Source organism: Poecile atricapillus, chromosome 2 (genome assembly GCF_030490865.1).
Source record: "Poecile atricapillus isolate bPoeAtr1 chromosome 2, bPoeAtr1.hap1, whole genome shotgun sequence".
NCBI lineage: Eukaryota > Metazoa > Chordata > Aves > Passeriformes > Paridae > Poecile > Poecile atricapillus.
The window spans coordinates 34,007,578-34,025,098 of record NC_081250.1 but is presented as its reverse complement, the minus strand read 5'-3'; the positions used below and the strand labels follow the sequence as shown (position 1 = coordinate 34,025,098).

At 51.0% G+C, this 17,521-nt stretch overlaps 1 protein-coding gene across 1 annotated transcript; it reads right to left on the bottom strand.

Moving 5' to 3' along the window:
• Window positions 1-311: 311 nt before the first annotated feature.
• Window positions 312-3,748, bottom strand: EVX1 (even-skipped homeobox 1). The gene is made up of 3 exons (XM_058833181.1): window positions 3,310-3,748; window positions 1,563-1,813; window positions 312-842 (listed from the first exon to the last, which is right to left on the bottom strand). The coding sequence occupies exons 1-3, from the start codon at window positions 3,746-3,748 to the stop codon at window positions 312-314; spliced, it is 1,221 nt and encodes a 406-aa protein (XP_058689164.1).
• Between the last annotated feature and the right edge of the window lie 13,773 nt (window positions 3,749-17,521).

Here is a 17,521-nt window from a genome sequence, read left to right as displayed (position 1 = left end):
TTTTCTTCCTCCTTCGTGCCTTAATTCCTTCTGAGAGATAAATCACTAGTAATTTCTTTCTTTCCTGTTTCTTTTATTTTTCCCCCCTTGGAATGTAAATCCTTTTAAGACTGAGCTATTTTTAGTCTTTTTTCTTCTTTTTTTTCTTCTTTTTTTTTTCTTCTTTTTTTTCTTTTTTTTTTTCTTTTTTTTTTCTGTGGTTGTCCACGGCCGAGGAGAGAACACCATTAAATAAACATGGGCTGTAGGTACATTAACTCGAAGAGAAGTCCGGGAAAGGGATGAGTGTTTAATAACCCTGAGACAAAGGTTTATCTCGTCAAAGGTACTTCTTCTCTCTGGTCCATGGAAACTGAGGTGGCTTTGCTCAGCACAGAGGGCGTGAAAGTGAGAAAGGAGTCAGTCCTGGTTGTGGCCGAACAGGTAAAGTCTGATCCGGAGGGTCTCTGCGCCAGCCCGTTGGACTGGCCGCTGTGGCATGCCAGGCAGGAGCAGGGGTTGCCCCCGGCGCTGCTGAGTCCATGAGTTGGGGCAGGGTACAGAGAGGGATGTCTGAAGGCGCACAGCAGTTCTGGTCTCGGGTACGGATGGGAGAGGACCCTGAAGGTGTCCAGAGGCCTCAGGGGGGTACTGAAGGGGGTGGCGGCAGAGGCCGATGTGGCGCCGATGCCCATGTGCGAGTAGTAGGGCAGGGGCAGGTGGGACGGGAATGGATACGGCAGGTTCCCGGTGGCTGCCGCGTGGCTCATCATGTACGTATAAAACGCCGGGTCGGCCGGGTGAGGCCAGGTCATGGCCAGGCGCTGCCGCTTGTCCTTCATCCTGCGGTTCTGGAACCAAACCTGCGGACAGAGGAGAGGCGAGAGCCGTCACCCGCCGCCGCCCCGCTCCGCCTGGCCCCCGGCCCTACTCCCGGGGCGGTGCGGCGGACGTGGGTCTGCCGGGGAGCGGAGACCGGCGCCAGCTTCCCCTCCTAGAGGGAGTTGTCATCACGTACAGAGGGATCAGTTAAGCCCCTATAAAAATCTATAGGGAAGCCCAGAGGAGCAGCCCTTTTAGGGCGCTTGTTTTCCTTTTTGCTTGTTAGGGCTTGTCCTGCTGCCCCCCAGCCCCCATCCCTGGGTCCCGGCCAAACCGGACAGCTCTGCCTCATTGCTGCCATTTCGCATCCAGAACTACCTGGGATTGCTGCTACCGGGTTTATTTTCATGTGCAAATGTTTTGGAAAAGGCAAAGCATAGAGAGATCGAAACAAGATCTGCTACTGGTTTCCTCTTCCCTCCCCCAAGAGCTGAGCCAGATCTGAACTGAACCGAAGGGAGGATTAAAAATAATCCGCTATGGAGAGGGCAGATTAGCGGCGCTGGCCGGGATGACTCCGGGAGCCGTGTCCCGTCTCCCGCATTGCTGCAGGGTGCGGGCAGGGCCAGGAAAGGGGCGGGAGGCGGGGGGAGCCGAGAGGGAGGGTTATGCTGGCAAAGTGCTTTCCCGAGTTTTGCAAGGAAGTTTGGCCATACAGATTTATATCGTGCTAATTGGAAACATGTCCGAGCTGCGTGTACCTTGATGGTGGTTTCTGGCAGATTTAGAGCAGCCGCCAGCTCGCATCTCCGGGGCCTGGACACGTAATTCTCCCGGTAAAACTCCTTCTCCAGCCGGGCGATCTGCTCGCGGGTGAAGGCGGTGCGGTAGCGGCGCATCTGGTCGCTGGCGCTGCAGGCCAGCGAGCCCTGGGAGCCGCCGCTGCCTCCGCTGCCCTTGGGATGATCCCCCCCGCCGCTGGGGCTGCCGGCCAGCGCCTCGGAGCACGGCCCTGCGAGGGGAGCCCGGAGCAACGACACATGCTCGGAGGCGGGCGGGCACGGAGGGATGCTCGCCGTCCGCCTCCCCAGAGAACACACTTCGAGCCCCCCGTTCCGCCCCATGCGGCGTTTCCGTGCTTGCCCCGGTGCACTGAGGGGATCGGGGTACTGAGATCCAAGAAGGACCGGGGAGGAGGGCGGCGAAAAGAGGGATGGAACACCGCCTAAGGGTTTGAGGGGGGGCTTATTCACTCTGGCTGGGAGGTTACCTGTCCCCCAGCCTCCCCGACACACACCCCCCGCAATGGCGGTGTCTGCTCGCTGAGCCTCCCACTCCCTCCCCGCAGTGGGAAACCGGAGCGCCGCAGCATCCCCCGACCCTGAGCGTCAGGAAAGGGCAGGTGTGCCCGCCGTCCATGTAGCACGGCTCAGCTGTCCCTTCCTCCAGGCCAGCAAGGACCCGGGAGTGGAGCAGCCAGCAGACAGAGACTGCTCTCTCTGAGGGGAAGGTGAGGCCTTAGGGATCTCCGCTCAGCCTCAAAACAACAGGATGGTACATTTTCAACTACGCTCTAAGGGACAAGGGAGGACAGACAGAGCTCTCTACGCTTCCTGGCTTCTTGAAGTGATTGAGGAACGGGGAGGGGGGAGAAGTGGGTTGTTGTCAGGGTAGGGACGTCTTTGCCGGGCTGGGAAGGTGGGAATAGGGAGTGGGGAGTGGGGGCAGGGGGAAAAGGGGCCTGTCCGCTGCCTTTCCTTTCAAATGCAACTCTCCCTCATTGTGCCCGAGACCAAAGGCAATTAATTCATTGGGACCATTTCCGAGCTGGCGCCACCGAGACATAGAAGTGACAAGGTAATTTGGACCTCTTTTTTTTTTTTTTTTTTTTTTAAACCCAACGTGCAAACAAGGCCCTCGCTACCGCACTCGGGGCTGGCATGAGTCGGCAAGCGATTTTATGATCTTTATGGACGCTTCCGCACTCGCCCGGGCACATTTCACCCTGCAAAACCACAAACAGCTCTTGGCCAGAAAACCCGTTTGATCTTACCCACACACACACACATACAAAAAAACCCGCCGGTGTGGAGGATCGTAAGGGATTTCCTGAAGTATGCACTGTCTAGGCGATGGGGAGGAATAAAAATAAAATAGAACAGACTGAAGAGGAGAGCGCGTGGCTGCCTTGGCCGAAAAGATCCTACGGGACAAGCTGCAGACCTGACGCATCCACGACGGGAAGCCTGGCTCCCCTCCAGGGACGCGGGGGCTGCCCGGTGTCGTGTCCTCTGACTCCCAAACAAGTCTCCCGTTGGCAGGGAGGTGAGCAATCAGTCGGGAAAGAGATCACACACGCGCAGACACACACACACACACCCGATTTCGTTGCCCCTCGCTCAGCTGGCGAGGGGAAAACCCTCTCCGGCAGTCCCCCCCGCCCCACCAGTGCTGCCACCCAGCCCCGGAGCGGACGCGGGGCTGGGGGCATGGGAAGGAGTTGGGTACCTTTGCTGTGCTGGTACTCGGCGCTCCCCGTGGCGCAGTCCGGGGTGCAGCTCACCTCGATTTCCTCATAGAAATCCGACTCGGTGTCCGAGCTGCTCTGCTGCCCTTTGCTGGAGGGGAGCTCCGGGGCTCCGGGGGGCTGCTGTCCGGCCGAAAGCAGTGCTGCCGCCGCCGAGCGGCTCTCCGGCACCGTCCCTGTCCCTGGCAGCACCTCCACCTCCTCTTCGTCTTCTCCTCCGCCACCTCCTCCTCCTCCTCCTCTCTCCCGGGACGACAAGGGGCCAGGTCTGGGGCTGATGCAGTTCCGATGGATCATCTTCTCCTGCGGCTCCGCAGCGGGGCTCCCCACTGCTTCGGACAAATTAGGCACCCTCTTGCCAACTAGAGCGCCAAGAGTAGTCCCCTCCAGAAACATCACCATCTCCTTCCTGGTTTCCATTGTGGCTTTGCTTAAGGGAGGGGAGAAAAAAATCCAGATCTCTTCCCCCCCTCCCTCCTGCTCCCGCCCCAGCCTTGAACAAACCCAGCAACCCTCTCCTGGCAATGCAGAGGAGCCAGCGGTGAGATAGGGTGACCTTGTGATGCGAGCGCTACACTCGGCTGTGCTGCTCTGGGAGGGATCACCATTGCCCTCTTCTTTCTAAGCTGTCATCCTCAATGGTGCAGTCGTCATTACAGTACCACCGGTGACGCCACACATTGATTGCCAGTGGATAAATAGAAACGTCTGCCATTGGGAAGATGAAAGGAAGAGCCGGAGCGAATGGGCTAAATGCGTGATGCACCAGGTGTAGGAGCCTGAGATGGAGAGGGAAGTGTGAAAAAGAGATGCATACGGAGCTGCAAAGATGTTGTAACATGCGGAGAGAGTTCCGCGGGGGGAAGCCTTGCCTGACAATTAAATAGCCCTTTGACTGCTTTAAGGCACAACCTTGATGTAGAATTGAGGCGAAGATTCTTAGCTGCATCCTGGAAGTGAGAAGATACGTACTCAAGCCTCTTCCTTGGATGCATTATTTATTGCTGGCAATCGGCTTCCGCCTAACTGCATATATAAGGCTTCTAAGAATCCTTTGCAAACTTGAGGATAAAGAAATGCGCTGCTGACATTTGAATGTAAAAATAGCTTTGATTTCTTTCTCTGGGTCAATATCGGTTCCTATCGGTATAATTGTCATTGCTTTCTGTTTGCTGAGATTAAAATGTTAGTTTACCAGTTGGAAATTCTGATATGTATTTATTGTTTCTGACTTGTGAAAAGATTCAACTACTTCTCTTGTAATTGTAGTTATTCTGGTTATCTGCCGTTTATCGTTTGCTCTTACTTTTTCCTTTGCTTTTTCCATTTTTCTACGATTCTTATGCTTTTATGAGGGTTTTGTGTTTCCTCTCCTTTCTTCTTTTTAACTAAATGTTTTGCACAAATTATTATCTACTTTCGGGGTGGGGGTGGGGGAAATGCAAGAAGAAGCTCTGCCAAGAATAATTCAGGCTCAGAAAAATGCAAGTTATCAAGGCCAGAGCTTATGCTAGTGAGCAGATGTTGTTAAAATAGACATGACAAGGGCAACCATTTGGACAGCACTTGTCGGAAAATAAGGGACCTTGTACCATAAATACAACGGCACATGTAATCTTTTTGGTGTATTATGATATTTCTAACGAATGCGGTAAGGATCTCATCTTTAGTTAATATTGCCTGACACGTGTAGTGTCAAGTAATTTTTATCCATCTGTCGTAGCTAGGTTGTTCTAAATTTTTTTTCTCGGTATGTTATTGGCTAGTCAGGATACAGAAAACACTCAACCAATTACAATCCCAACCCGGTAAGGAATTTACTGGCATATCTGAGGTGACGTTGCTTCGGTGGGGAACAGGCAGAGCAATAGGAAACATGCTGGGATTTTCCGTCTAGCCCTGTGAGCAGGATGCAGAGAGACAAACAAATAAACAAACATACAAGCAAACAAGATTCCCGGTCTGCTGGATGCATGGATTAAGAAGTGCTCCTGGCAATAAGCATACTATTTTCAGGGTGATAAACCACGAATTTTTACAGGGCTGTGGCCACAATTTGTCCATGCAAACGCACATCATGCATATAACACACTTTGGACAGTGTTGCTTTCCACCACACGTTGTGAAGCCTGCACTGCTCCTGAGCTTGCAAAATTCTTAAAAACTCATTGTTAAATTCCCTTTCCCTTCTCTCCCCTGGCAGCCTCTAGACCGACGTGTGCCCTGTGAGGACGTGCCGCCCATCCCTGCCGCCCATCCCTGCCGCCCATCCCTGCCGCAGCCGGGCTCGGCTCCGCGGGCTGTGCGAGAGCGGAGTCGGGGAAGCAGGACCAGGTCCGGGTGCATGGATGGATGGATGGATGGATGGATGGATGGATGGATGTATAAGGCAGTCCGTCTTCGGTGCTGAGCAGAGCAGAAGGGCAGCGCTGATCCCGCTGAGAGGAGCGGTGCGGACCGGAGCTGTGGGGCAAGGCCAGACAAGGCGAGGCGGGGGTGCTCGGGCAGCGCTCCGCCCGTGTCGCGCTGTGCCGCTTCCCACGGCTGGCGGCGTGGGTTTTGCGCTTTGTCGGAGTAAGCAGGGGAGGTGTGTTCTTGTTCCTGACACCTCCACGGGCAGTGTGAAGGTTCAGCCTCCCCCTGGGCCGACGGTATCCCCAGCTTCCCGAGGAAGTTCACCTCCAGCCTCTTCCCTAGCTCGGCCAAGCAGCCCTGTGGGAAGAATCTGACTGGTATCTATGGCGGACAGAGAGGATTTCCGCATCACAACGAGTTTGGTGGTAGTAAGAAGAGGGATATTCATGTCCGTTCTTAAATAAGACCGTAATCGGGAGCTGAATCCTGAGTGCAAGGGAGCACTCCTAGAGTGGGCAATGGAAACGACTGGGAGGAAATCAATGGGAAATCCTCCCTCTGGCAGACTGGAGCCCTGGGGATGATTCCTGTGGATTATGCTGGCCGATGCCCAGGAATTTTATCATCTTCGTTTAGGAGTCACCGCTGCCTCTTTCCTTACCCCATTCTTAATGCGTGTCCACCAAGAAGCCACCCGTCTTGTACCCCGGGTCGGAGGTTTTGTTGTGCCCGAGACAATGGTCATTGCCACGGAAGGTTTGATGCAGCCTGCAGCAGGAGAGGCTGCGGAGCACCCCCGCACGGACAGACGTCCGCCCGCCTCCCCCAACAACTCATGCTTTAATTTGCCAAGGGTAAACACAGAGAGTTAAAGGCCCAAGTGGAATCTAAGAAGGGGCGGGGGGGGAGAGGGAAAAAAAAGTACTGGAATTTTTGGGGTCATTTAGATTGGATTAGTAAAGGCTTCTTAAAATGTCTATTTTTCCATCCCCCAGGAGGAGTACCGCCGCAAGGGCCCCTCGCATGTCAACGAGCCAGTGACGCGACGTGGCGGAGCGAGGAGTCCCGTCCCGTCCTCTGCCGCCGCAGAGGAGTTTTCCCTCACCGGGAATGCGGGGTCCGGCACGCTGCCTTCTGTCTAGTGTTTCTCTCAGATCTGTCATGCTCGATTTGAAAGGAGACTCCCTCATTCGGGATTAATTTCCAGGCAGATTGGAAAGTGTATGCCAGTGGGTGTGGGTGGGTTTTTTTTCCTGCATGCTCCAGACGGAGATTTAAGCCCTATTCTCTGTCACTCTTTAGGTCACAGCCAGGATACCATAAATACGCTCAAAACTTTTCAAATTCATTTATTTCTCCGAGTTTGCAGCTTTCGTTGCTGATATATGGCCAAGGCGGGATCAGGACACCGAATCCTACCTTAACACTGTCTGAAATGTAGCCCCGTATGTGAAAAGCAAATTAAACACACACACCCCCCGCTTCCCAAAACGAGAAATAGTAGGGGGACATTAAAACATTGATAGAGTGATATGCTCATAAATCAGGCATTTTCCTTGAAAGTGCTAAGCCTGCAGAAAGAAAGTCACATCACACCCTCCTTCCCTGCGGGATATTTCTTTTTTTTAGCCAGTCAACAGGGTGTCAATAACTTTTGACCGGTACTGTCCAGTTAGGACTGGGAACCCACAATCAGTTTCTCTTAAAAAACCCTGAGGTCTTGACGTCTTTAAAAAAGGAAGAAAGTTTTGACATACCACGGAACAACTTAGTGGCGCAAAAAGTGATACCTAGCTCAAATGGGTGACCAAACCAGAAAACCTATTTTTAAATTTTTAATGGGTAGTGTTAACAATAATGGCGTAATTATCACTGTTTTATTAAGGCTATTTTTTACGACATGATTAGAGGTGGAAGCTTTGGAGAGAAGAGAATAATAGGCGCATTATTCTTGTGTGTAAAGACAAGCTGGTACAATGACAGCACGTAACACGTAAGTGGCGTTAAGGAGAGAGAGGACAGAGCCGTGAGTGGGATGTGCCTAGGAAAGCATGTCATGGTATTTACAGGATCCGATCCGGGACACATTTCTGCCTCCCTGTATCTCTGAATGCCGGATCCCGGCACCTCCGCGAAGAACATCTGTCTGTTCTCGATAGATTCTTTGGGTTTTTTACCTGTTGGCTGTCCGAAGCAACACCTCATTGTCATCGCATAGGTTCTGGAGATATTTACTTTATTAACCCAAAATCTAGGGGAAGCGGGTCGTGGGGGGCGCGGGGAAGTGCACGACTCCCTCTCATAGGATATTCAGGACAAGTTTGACTGTGGAAACTAAATCTTCTGCTTTACTAACGACAGTGAGTAAATACTGAGGAATTTGGGCTTTCAATTTCAATTCCTATCTCTCCCAGACTCGCCGAGAGCCATAAAACTGCGGCAACCTTTTAATGTTAGAATGAGCAGAAGAAACACGATCTGAGGGGCAAACTTCTAGATTTGAGAACAAAAAGGTATTTATGGAGTAAAAATCATTCAGAGGAAGGCACAGGTAAATAAAATTCGACAGTATTTCACTGGTTCTCGCGACTAGACTTTTTTTCTTAAATACTTGATTTAACGAGAACTGAGCTAGCAGCCCTTCGTGCTGTGTACTTTCGAGATTTCCCCCTGCGGGTGACAGCGTCGTCTGAGACCTGGTGCTCCGAAATATCTCTTAGAGAAACACTGAGGTGTTTCAGGGGAGTGCTCAAAGGAGGAGACATAAGCGGGGATGAGGCATTATCAGGAGAAAACCGCAGGAATGCCAGAGGCGAACACACATTCTTTCACCCAATTTAGTATTTTGGTGTCCTGCTTAATTTAAAACAAACTGGAGGCCCAGAAGGGGCCGAGAGGAGCGGTGCTGCCTGCCCGAACGCCGCCCCGCAGGCTGCCCGCCCTCCCGTCAGGGCTCCGGTACCGGCCCCGGCCCCACCGCCGGCTGCACGCCGGGACACCCCAGCTAATTCTCCCTTTGTCCCCCCCAGGCAGGCGGTAATGTCCCGGAGAGACGGTCTCCTGGCCCTTCCCTGAAGGAAATGCTTGAAACGAGGGGCATTTGCAGTGCGCTGTGTCTGCTGTAAGCAAGTGGCGCACGGCCAGAACCAGCGACTCTCTGCGCCCTCTTGCAGCCCTGCCGCTTTCCAGCCTGGTTCTGCTCCAGATAGGCCAAACGCTGGCATTTTTACTATGATGAGGATGTTTTTATACGGAGCCTCATGAACATGTGCAGAGAGGAGCATAGGTGTGGCTCAGAGCATTGGGCACTGACGCTAAGAGGTGGAAATTCTGCCTAGAGAAAATGGTTGAAAAAGTCCTAGCTCATATATTGGATCCTGGGGACCTTTTCCATCCCTGGGGAGTGTGTGAGAAATCCCAAAGAAAAGTTCCTTTGGAGATAAGGGTGTCAAAGGGGTACAGGATCTGCTGGGACCTCTCACCATTAGGGAAATGCCTGAAGTGGGTAACTTACTCCAGAGACCCAACAGCGTGTCTCTTGTAATGAAAAGGTGATTTCCCCTTAGATTTGAAAAGAAGCAGATTTGGCCCCATGGGAACAGGCGTGTTGCCTCTTGTTTTCTCTTTACACACATCATGAGACTCTGTTTAGAATGACAAGAAGCAGAAAGCTGTATATGAGACAAACAAATGAAAACGAGGAAAAGAAGAACAAAAAAGAAAGGGAGGGAACAGGAAGGGAACATAATGAGAAGGGGAAGAGAAAGGGGAAGGAAAGGGGGAAGAAGTAGGGGCAGGGAAAGGGGGGAGGAAAGAAAAAGGAAACCCCAGTCATCAAGAATAGGCATCTCAATGAAAATTCTTTCACTCCTCACTGAATCTGAGTGTCCCTAAAAATAGCTGTTGCACTGATGCAAAATGCTGGTTCAAATACTGGACACCACCGTCTCATTCAAACTCTCCCCAAAACAAACACATATCAAACCTCAAATAGGGGCATGAAAGGCTTGATGAATGAAAATTGTACATAGTTTTAACAATGAATGTTAACCCCTTAGCTTCCAGTCCCACTTTCAAAAATCTTCACTTACAGCTAGCCAAGCTGAGAGATCTGTTCTCACAGTGCATCCCTAACAGCAGGTTTGGCGGCCTAGTTTATTTTTGGCTTGTACCTCTGTACATGACCCCCAGGGACGAGGATGTGAATCCACTGGCTAGATTTGTTCCACAGAAACAAAATCTCCACCCTGACTCTCTGAGCAATGTCCAAGTGCTTCAGCACCGCTGCCTGACAGAAATCCCAGCTTTGCACTCTGGGTACTGTATCCCCGGTGCCTGACCACTTTCTGTCCATCCCCCATCTGTGAAATCCATTATCCCCTGGACAAGGACAGAGACAAGGTGGGCATGGAGAGGCAGCTAATCTGCACTGAGCAAAGTCTGTGACCTCGATGAGCTGTGCTGCTGGGGATCCTTCTCCTTTGCCCCGTTGTTCCTCTCTGGTCTCTCAGAGCGCAGCTCTGGGCACACCATGCATGTCAGGTGAGACAGCAATCAGGGCAAAAGCACAGATGTAGAAAACTTTCACAGAAAGTCATGGGCTTCTGCCAAAAAGTGCAGCCCAGGAACATGTAGGAAATTCTGAGTGTCTAAAAACTTCGACCAAAGTATAGTATATATTAATTATATACTATATTATATAATATAGATATAGTACATATATATATAAAAACATTTTGGTCTAAAAAAATTATTACCAAAATAAATAAAATACTTGGAAGCAGATTAATTTAGGATCCTCCCACACACACACACTTATTGATGCATACTCAAGAAGAAGGCAGAAATTTTGCTGGAACTTCTGACTGACTTCTGATCCCATTTATCACTACCAATAGTTTCCAATAAACATTTCAGCTGAGCTTTTTGGTCACTGATGATCAGAAACGGTGAAACGATTGGGCGGGAAATGAGGCAACCTGAGTTACCCAGCGCTGTAACAGAACTGCATTAACCCTTTGATACACATACAGCAGTAATGCCGAATGTCAGCCTGCCTGTCCTCTCTATGCCCGGGCACAGAGGCACAGTGCCGGGGGGTGTTTGCACTCTTTGCCTCGGAGGGCTTGTCTTTCAGGCCTCCTGCTTGCCAGGCTGAGCTGAAGGAGGAAAAAATCTTCTCTCATATGGATCCCGAGGTGGGCCCGACCTTGACCGTGTTGCATCCAGAATCACAGAGAAAATTGAGGCCCGCATGGGCGCCCGGTGCGATGGATTTCTCCCCAGGAGGTCGCACGGGATGCCCGGCGTGCAGGGTGGGTGTGCTGGTCAGTGGAAAAAGGCACTGCAGCTGCACGCAGGCTGAGAGATCACCACGATTCTGCTGGGAATAGGGGGCGTATCGACATTGCGTGGAGAGAAAAATCTGGCCACGGTTCGTGTGATTGCCTGTTGTGTTGCCTGAGAACTGGCGTGAGAAAAGACAATGTTAGAAGCGAAGCCCAAGTGTCCGGGCTTAGCTGCTTCCAAAAGAGGAAACGAGCGCGTACTGGGAGGCCCCGGCAGAGAAAGGCAGGAGCTTGTTTGTCATGCAGGAGTTTGTTAGCCATGCAGGGCAGCAGTGAGCAGGGCACGGGGTAAGTGCCGTGAAGGCTGCAGCAGGTAGCCATGGCACACACTCGGGGCCAGCTGCTCGCTCCAGGCCTTCCCTGCGCTGCCTGGCCCGCGCTCTGTGGCTCTGCTTCTCTGCCGGCCTCTTGCACGCTCCTTTAGGAGCTGATCCCGGAGTCCCAGGCAAGTCTCATCGACAAAGAAGACGAGAAAGGAGCACGACAGAACCCTGGAGGAGTTTGGGCTAGGGGGAGGACGGCGTCCCTGCCTTCCCCGGCCAGCTCAGGCCTGCGCCGTTCCCACTCCCGCCCGCATCGCATCCGTCCTCCCCGCAGCGCCAGTCGGCATCTCCCCTCCCTCCCACCCTCCCAGCCGGCGGTCCCTGGCTGTGATCACCGCGGCCCTACACTAACTGCTGTCTTCTTGCGCCCCCCACTGCTGATGGGCCGCAGAGATGAAAGGAGACAAGCCAGACCGCTCGCCCTCTCGCCTCCGTTTTTTTCCTTCCATTTTTTTTTTTTTTTTTTTCCTTGTGCCAGGAATGAGTCAATGAGAAAGAGCAAGAAGACCAGGCAGCTCTTCCGACGGCTCCCGCCCGGAGTGCCAAGACTCGGGAGGTTACCCCCGCCTTCCTCCCGCGGGCAGGGAGGAACCCAGCGGAGCAGCGGCCTCCCAGGCGGCCGGGTGGCATCAGCGCCGCCCCGCTCTTACCCTGCCGGGGCCACGGCTCCGCAGCCCGCGTCTAATTAGCTGCTTCTTTCAGAAATTACGTCATCCTCACCATCAGCGTCCCTCGAAGTCAAGAACATTTTGCCCAGACTAACTTAAAAGTCTCGGAAAACGCGCCCGGGGAGAGAAAGAGCTGCTGCAGGTAACAGAGGCGAGGAACTCACAGAGGTCCTGCTAGGGCGGTACCGGGGAAGTCGGGGCAGCATGCTTGGCCGGAGCAGCTTGGCACTCTCTGCTGCTCTCGGAGGGTCTCCGGAAAATCTGCCTTTGTCTCAAGCAGTCAGGTGTTTAGATGTCTGGAGCCAGAATACAACGAAATAAATATGCCTCTGCTTTAATCGAGTTCATTGACTTCCTCTAGGACATGATATGTTCTCGCCGTTTAGATCCGGTGTGTGGGCCATACCCCGTGTGTACATATAGATACACACGACCACATATACATGGCATATCTGCTCGTGATCGTCCCCCTCTTGCTCTTCCATTAAAATGCAGTTTCGAAAAACTGCTCAAATCCAGCAAGACTGCATCTAGGCACCAGTATATACATGCCTTTTACTATGGATACACGGTAACCTGTCAAGGTTTGTGATTCTCAGTCCACAAAACTCGTTTTGAATGCTTTTGGTCTTGCTGACAACCAGCATTTAAAAAATAAACAAACAAACAAATAAATAAATAAATAAATAAATAAATAAAAGGTATAATTAATAGTCAAAGTATGTGGAATAAATCCCACGGGCTGCTCCTTTCTCTTTTAGCGCCTTTATTACAATATTTCTAGCCCCGTAGGAAACACGAATGACTTTGCTGGATTAATGTCCTTCTTTGGGCAGCACTGTGACAGGATGATTCTGTAGGGAAAACTTTGAAACACCTTTATATTTGAGGGTTATTCTCAAATATTATGGGGGTTATTCTCCGCCTATAGCTCTGCTCTCTAGAAGAGGATCACGGGATTCAGCCCCCATCCATGTTTTGGGAGAGTGAACGGCAAACTCGGAGCCCTCAGAAAGCGGGACGCTTCCCCGGATACTGGGGGAGATCCGAGGGCGGGAGGGCGATGGGACCCGCCGGCGCCAACGCCCATCCCCAGGGATGGGGATAACATTTCAGGCACTGCAGTTCTTCATCAAGAGTCCATCCTGTCCTATGGAATTGGTATTTTTCTCGAGAAAAGGGTAAAAAAAGCAAAAAGGAGGAAAAAAGAAGGGGAAAAAAAGGCAAAAAAGGAGAAGGAGGAGAGGGAGAGGGAGAGGGAGAGGGAGAGGGAGAGGGAGAGGGAGAGGGAGAGGGAGAGGGAGAGGGAGAGGGAGAGGGAGAGGGAGAGGGAGAGGGAGAGGGAGAGGGAGAGGGAGAGGGAGAGGGAGAGGGAGAGGGAGAGGGAGAGGGAGAGGGAGAGGGAGAGGGAGAGGGAGAGGGAGAGGGAGAGGAGAGGAGAGGAGAGGAGAGGAGAGGAGAGGAGAGGAGAGGAGAGGAGAGGAGAGGAGAGGAGAGGAGAGGAGAGGAGAGGAGAGGAGAGAAGTAGCAGAACAAAATGAACAGAAAAAGGGAAACACAGAACTAAAAAGGGAAACGTTCCCTGGCATCCAGGCTGGGTGCAGGAAAGTCACTGGCAATTGGATTAAAACTGCGAGCGTGTGCTCCAAGTCATCCCCCAGCGCGGGGAAGGAACATGCCTGGAGGCTACGGAGGGGAGAATCGAGAGATGGGAGCTCGAAGTTTGCCTCTTCAGGGGCGGTCTCATCCCATCGCCCGTGGATTTTCGACTAAGACATCAAACCTCAAATCCATTTGGCCCGAGCAGCAACGAGCTCCAAGCAGAGCAGATTGAGCTCGCTGCTCGCGGTGCTTCGCAGGAAAACCTCTCCCCGAGCAGCGGGAAGGAGCCAACCGGCTGTAGCGGGAGCAGGGGTAATGTTAATTGAGAGAAGGTTATTATCTCCCACATTCCCCCAGCAGAGACAACCAGACCGTTCGGATCCTGCCCCCGGCCCCGAAACTGGCGGGGTGTAGGCAGGAGTTTGCAATTAATCCCCTGCCGTGTTTTTTTCCCTCGGGCGCCTCACGAAGCGCCCTGGGAAATCAGCTGTGGTGGGCGAGGCGGGCTGAAGGCAGCGCTGCTGGCCCCGGCCAGGAAGGAGAGGGTGAGGTCCAGAGCCCACAGCATCTCCTGGCCCCTTCCTCCCCTGCCTCGGGCACAGTGCAGTGGGGTCATCCATCCTCTTTGAACCCAGCACCTCATCCTCTATTAGGGGCTCTCTTGCAAAGAAGGGAGTGAACCAACTTTGCAGGGGCATTTGGATGGGGAATGGTAGGGAAAAATCGCTCCTCAGCCCTTGCCCCCCTGACACCCAGCTGTTTCTACAGCTATTTCCTGCACCAGTCCCCCATCCTGGCACCCAGGGGAGGTTCCTGGCTGCCCAGGGCCATATCTGTCCAGATATCTAGTTCTCCCAGTGCAGAAAAAATACATTGTAAATACAAAGAAAACTGTGAAAGTCCTATTGCCCTGGAGCTATGGGAGAAGCTCTGGGCAGGTAGACAGGATTCAAAACTTTCCATCTCCCTTCAAGGAGATGCCTGGCCTGCTTGGCTGGTCAGCAGCACCCCCATGGCTCAGGAGCCTCAAGGGCATTAGTCCAAGGCCCAGGCTGTGCAGCTGGTCCCAGTACCCATTTGCCCAGAGTCTGGCCTACGTGGTCTCCATGAGATTTGGGTGTAGCAGCAGAAATTACCTCTCTCTCCCATAAGTCCTTCCCCAAATGTCAAAGACACCAAGCCAGAACTGTTTTGCTTTACAAGCAGCCAGAACTGTTTTTGCCCAAGCAGAAGCTGATTTCCAGAACACTGGTGGGGCTGGAAAAATTTCTGCCCTTGGGTTGGCATTCTGGAGCAGAGCACAGAGGGGAGGTACCAAATCATGTGTCTGAGATGGCTGCCACACGCAGCACAGAGCAGAACCACCATCCTCCCATTTAATTTTTTTTCTTAATGACAACATCACCGTGTGTGCTTGTATAAATCCTCCGTGATTTCACAGGTCCCCATGGTAATATCACCAGGCTGACTCTTATGATTTCCTCCACGCCTGCACAGTTTTAGATTTATTGGTCTCTTACATACTCATTCACAGAAATAAAAAGGGTGGGAGTAGAGAGGACTTGATTTCTGGCTGCTCTCTGAGTTTTCCATGCCAGATCCGTGCAAGATCGAGGGCTTTGGAAATGTGGGTTTGTAAAACAACCCCTTAAATTACTGTACTCAGGTTAGAGGGTCAGGCACACACTCATATGCACACACTCACACACATGCACATACAAAGTAATGTCTTGTGAAGGGTTGAAATCTATTAAAGTGAATTCTGTGGGGGAAAAAAAACCAACCCCAAAGACCTTCAAAACCAAAACCTCTGAACACTCTTGAAAGAATCTTTGCATGGCAGATGCATTAATCCCATCTAATAACCACTTCAGAACCTCATAGGTCAAAACTCTTCCAGCTCTAAGAAATTCGAATTTTGTGTGGATTAGGATGAAATCAAATGGGTATATCAGCATGAAAACTGGACAGTGGAAGAGCAGCTGCTGAAAGGACCAAAGTGTCTGATTTTCTAAAGGTTATGTCCTAATCCAGCCATGAGGAGCTGAAAGGAAACCAAGGCATATCAGGATGAATGCAGAGAATAAGGAAAGGAGTGCCTTCAATTTGATAGCTCTTTGAGTAGGGGGCAGATCCTCAGCTCATCTCTTTACACAGGAATATTACTTACTGTCTCTACTCCTTAGCTGTGTCTATATCAAGTATTTTCCTGCTGATACTACAAGACTTGGAGATAACGTCTCAACCTCCCACACAAGAAATGTCTCTGAAATAGATCTCCATTAGGTAAATGCCCCAAAAGGTATCAAATGGGTCTTCCTCATACCTCTGATAAATAAAGGGAGGTCTGCACGTGTCCCAATGAAAGCAGTCTGGAACACAAGCCAGTTCCTCCTTCCTGAGACAGGAGCATATGTATGAGATAGGGATGTTCCAAACAAACATCGGGTATCTTCCAAGCCCTGCAGGGAGAGGAGAGGCACCAACATTACATGAATGGCAGATGCACTGTCCACAGGCTGTATTTTCCATGGCATCAAGCCTTAAGACCAGTAAAAGATTGTTCCTAAAGCCCAGTAATCTCCTATCAACCCCGCAGAGCTGGAGTTTCTAATGTGTAAGTACAAGACTTCAGACGCACTTTGGGTGCACTAATTAAAGTATTAAGCCTTCCTTCTCTCTCCGAATCTTATCTGGAAGTTTTTGCACAGCCTGAATGGAGTAGAAGTTAATCAAAGCAATTCTCATTATTTGTACACCTCACAGTAAACACGGTGGGCATTTGTATTGGGCTAACAGGTGTCTACCTATGACAAAACAGAGAAGGTCGGTCTGACCTGTGAACCAGGCAAGTTCACAGAGAAATTTGTACTTTGAAATATGTGGAACTTGGCTGACAGGGTTCAGCATACAGACTCTTCTGGATGACTGGAGGGTAAAAACTTGTTCACACATGGAAATGCTTAAGAATGTCCACACAGGACTCGTTGTTTCACTTCAGATCCACACCCCATCTCTGCCCAAGGTGAATTTCCTGGTTAGACAAACCTGAGCTGCCAATGGAGATAAGGAAGAACACAGGAACTTGTTCAGAACAAGAATGTTCACATTTGGAGGTTCTCTGGGAGGGCCATTGTGTTTTACACTCAGATCCTATCTTAATTTGCATGAGCTTTCAGGAGTAGACGCTCATTAGCACAGTGTGATCATTTCAATAACTTCCTAGTTCAGTGTGTCTTCTGTTGGTTTGCATTAAATTCATCTAATCTCAATCCAAATGTAATTAAATGAAACTAAGTTGAGCTTAAAGGCCTACCATAAGTCTACGTGTGGAATCTCATCTCAGACCTCAACCCAGACCACTTCTGCACAGAGGTTGGATATAAAGGGATGAAACTAATTTATTTTGCAATTGAGGAGGCCTCACCTGAGCAGGAAAGAGCAAGTCACCTCCAGTGTTCCTGACAGGAAGTTTCAGCAACGATTATGTGCTCAGCTCCAAGTTACCACCTCTCAGCTGTGACAGCACAACTGATGGACACAGCACCTCTTGGTCCATTGAAATTAAATGGAAAATAGGATTTTAGAAACCACTGTTGGAACACACTAATTAGTCTCTCTAATTCCTGAGCTCTGACAGCTTTGCTGATGAGGCAGAAGAGCTAGCTACCTTCAGCTGCTTCTCTCACAGCTACTGTTATTAATTAACCTAACACGATTTCAGTTTAAATTAACACACCAGGCTGAGGAATGGGCATCCCCCTTTTTTACAGCTGGAATGAAAACAACTGTAACCTACTACAACATGTACATCAGCCTAATCCAAGACAAATTATCAATCACATCCCTCAGTGAAATGCTGCATTTTGTGGATGTTCCTGCTTATGTAGTCATGCC

Coding starts and splice junctions, on each gene's coding strand:
- EVX1 (XM_058833181.1), bottom strand. CDS start 3,748: ATGGAAACCAGGAAGGAGATGGTGATGTTTCTGGAGGGGACTACTCTT. Junction 1,814..3,309: donor CGAGTACCAGCACAGCAAAG/GTACCCAACTCC, acceptor CTCCCCTCGCAG/GGCCGTGCTCCGAGGCGCTG. Junction 843..1,562: donor TGCCAGAAACCACCATCAAG/GTACACGCAGCT, acceptor CTCTGTCCGCAG/GTTTGGTTCCAGAACCGCAG.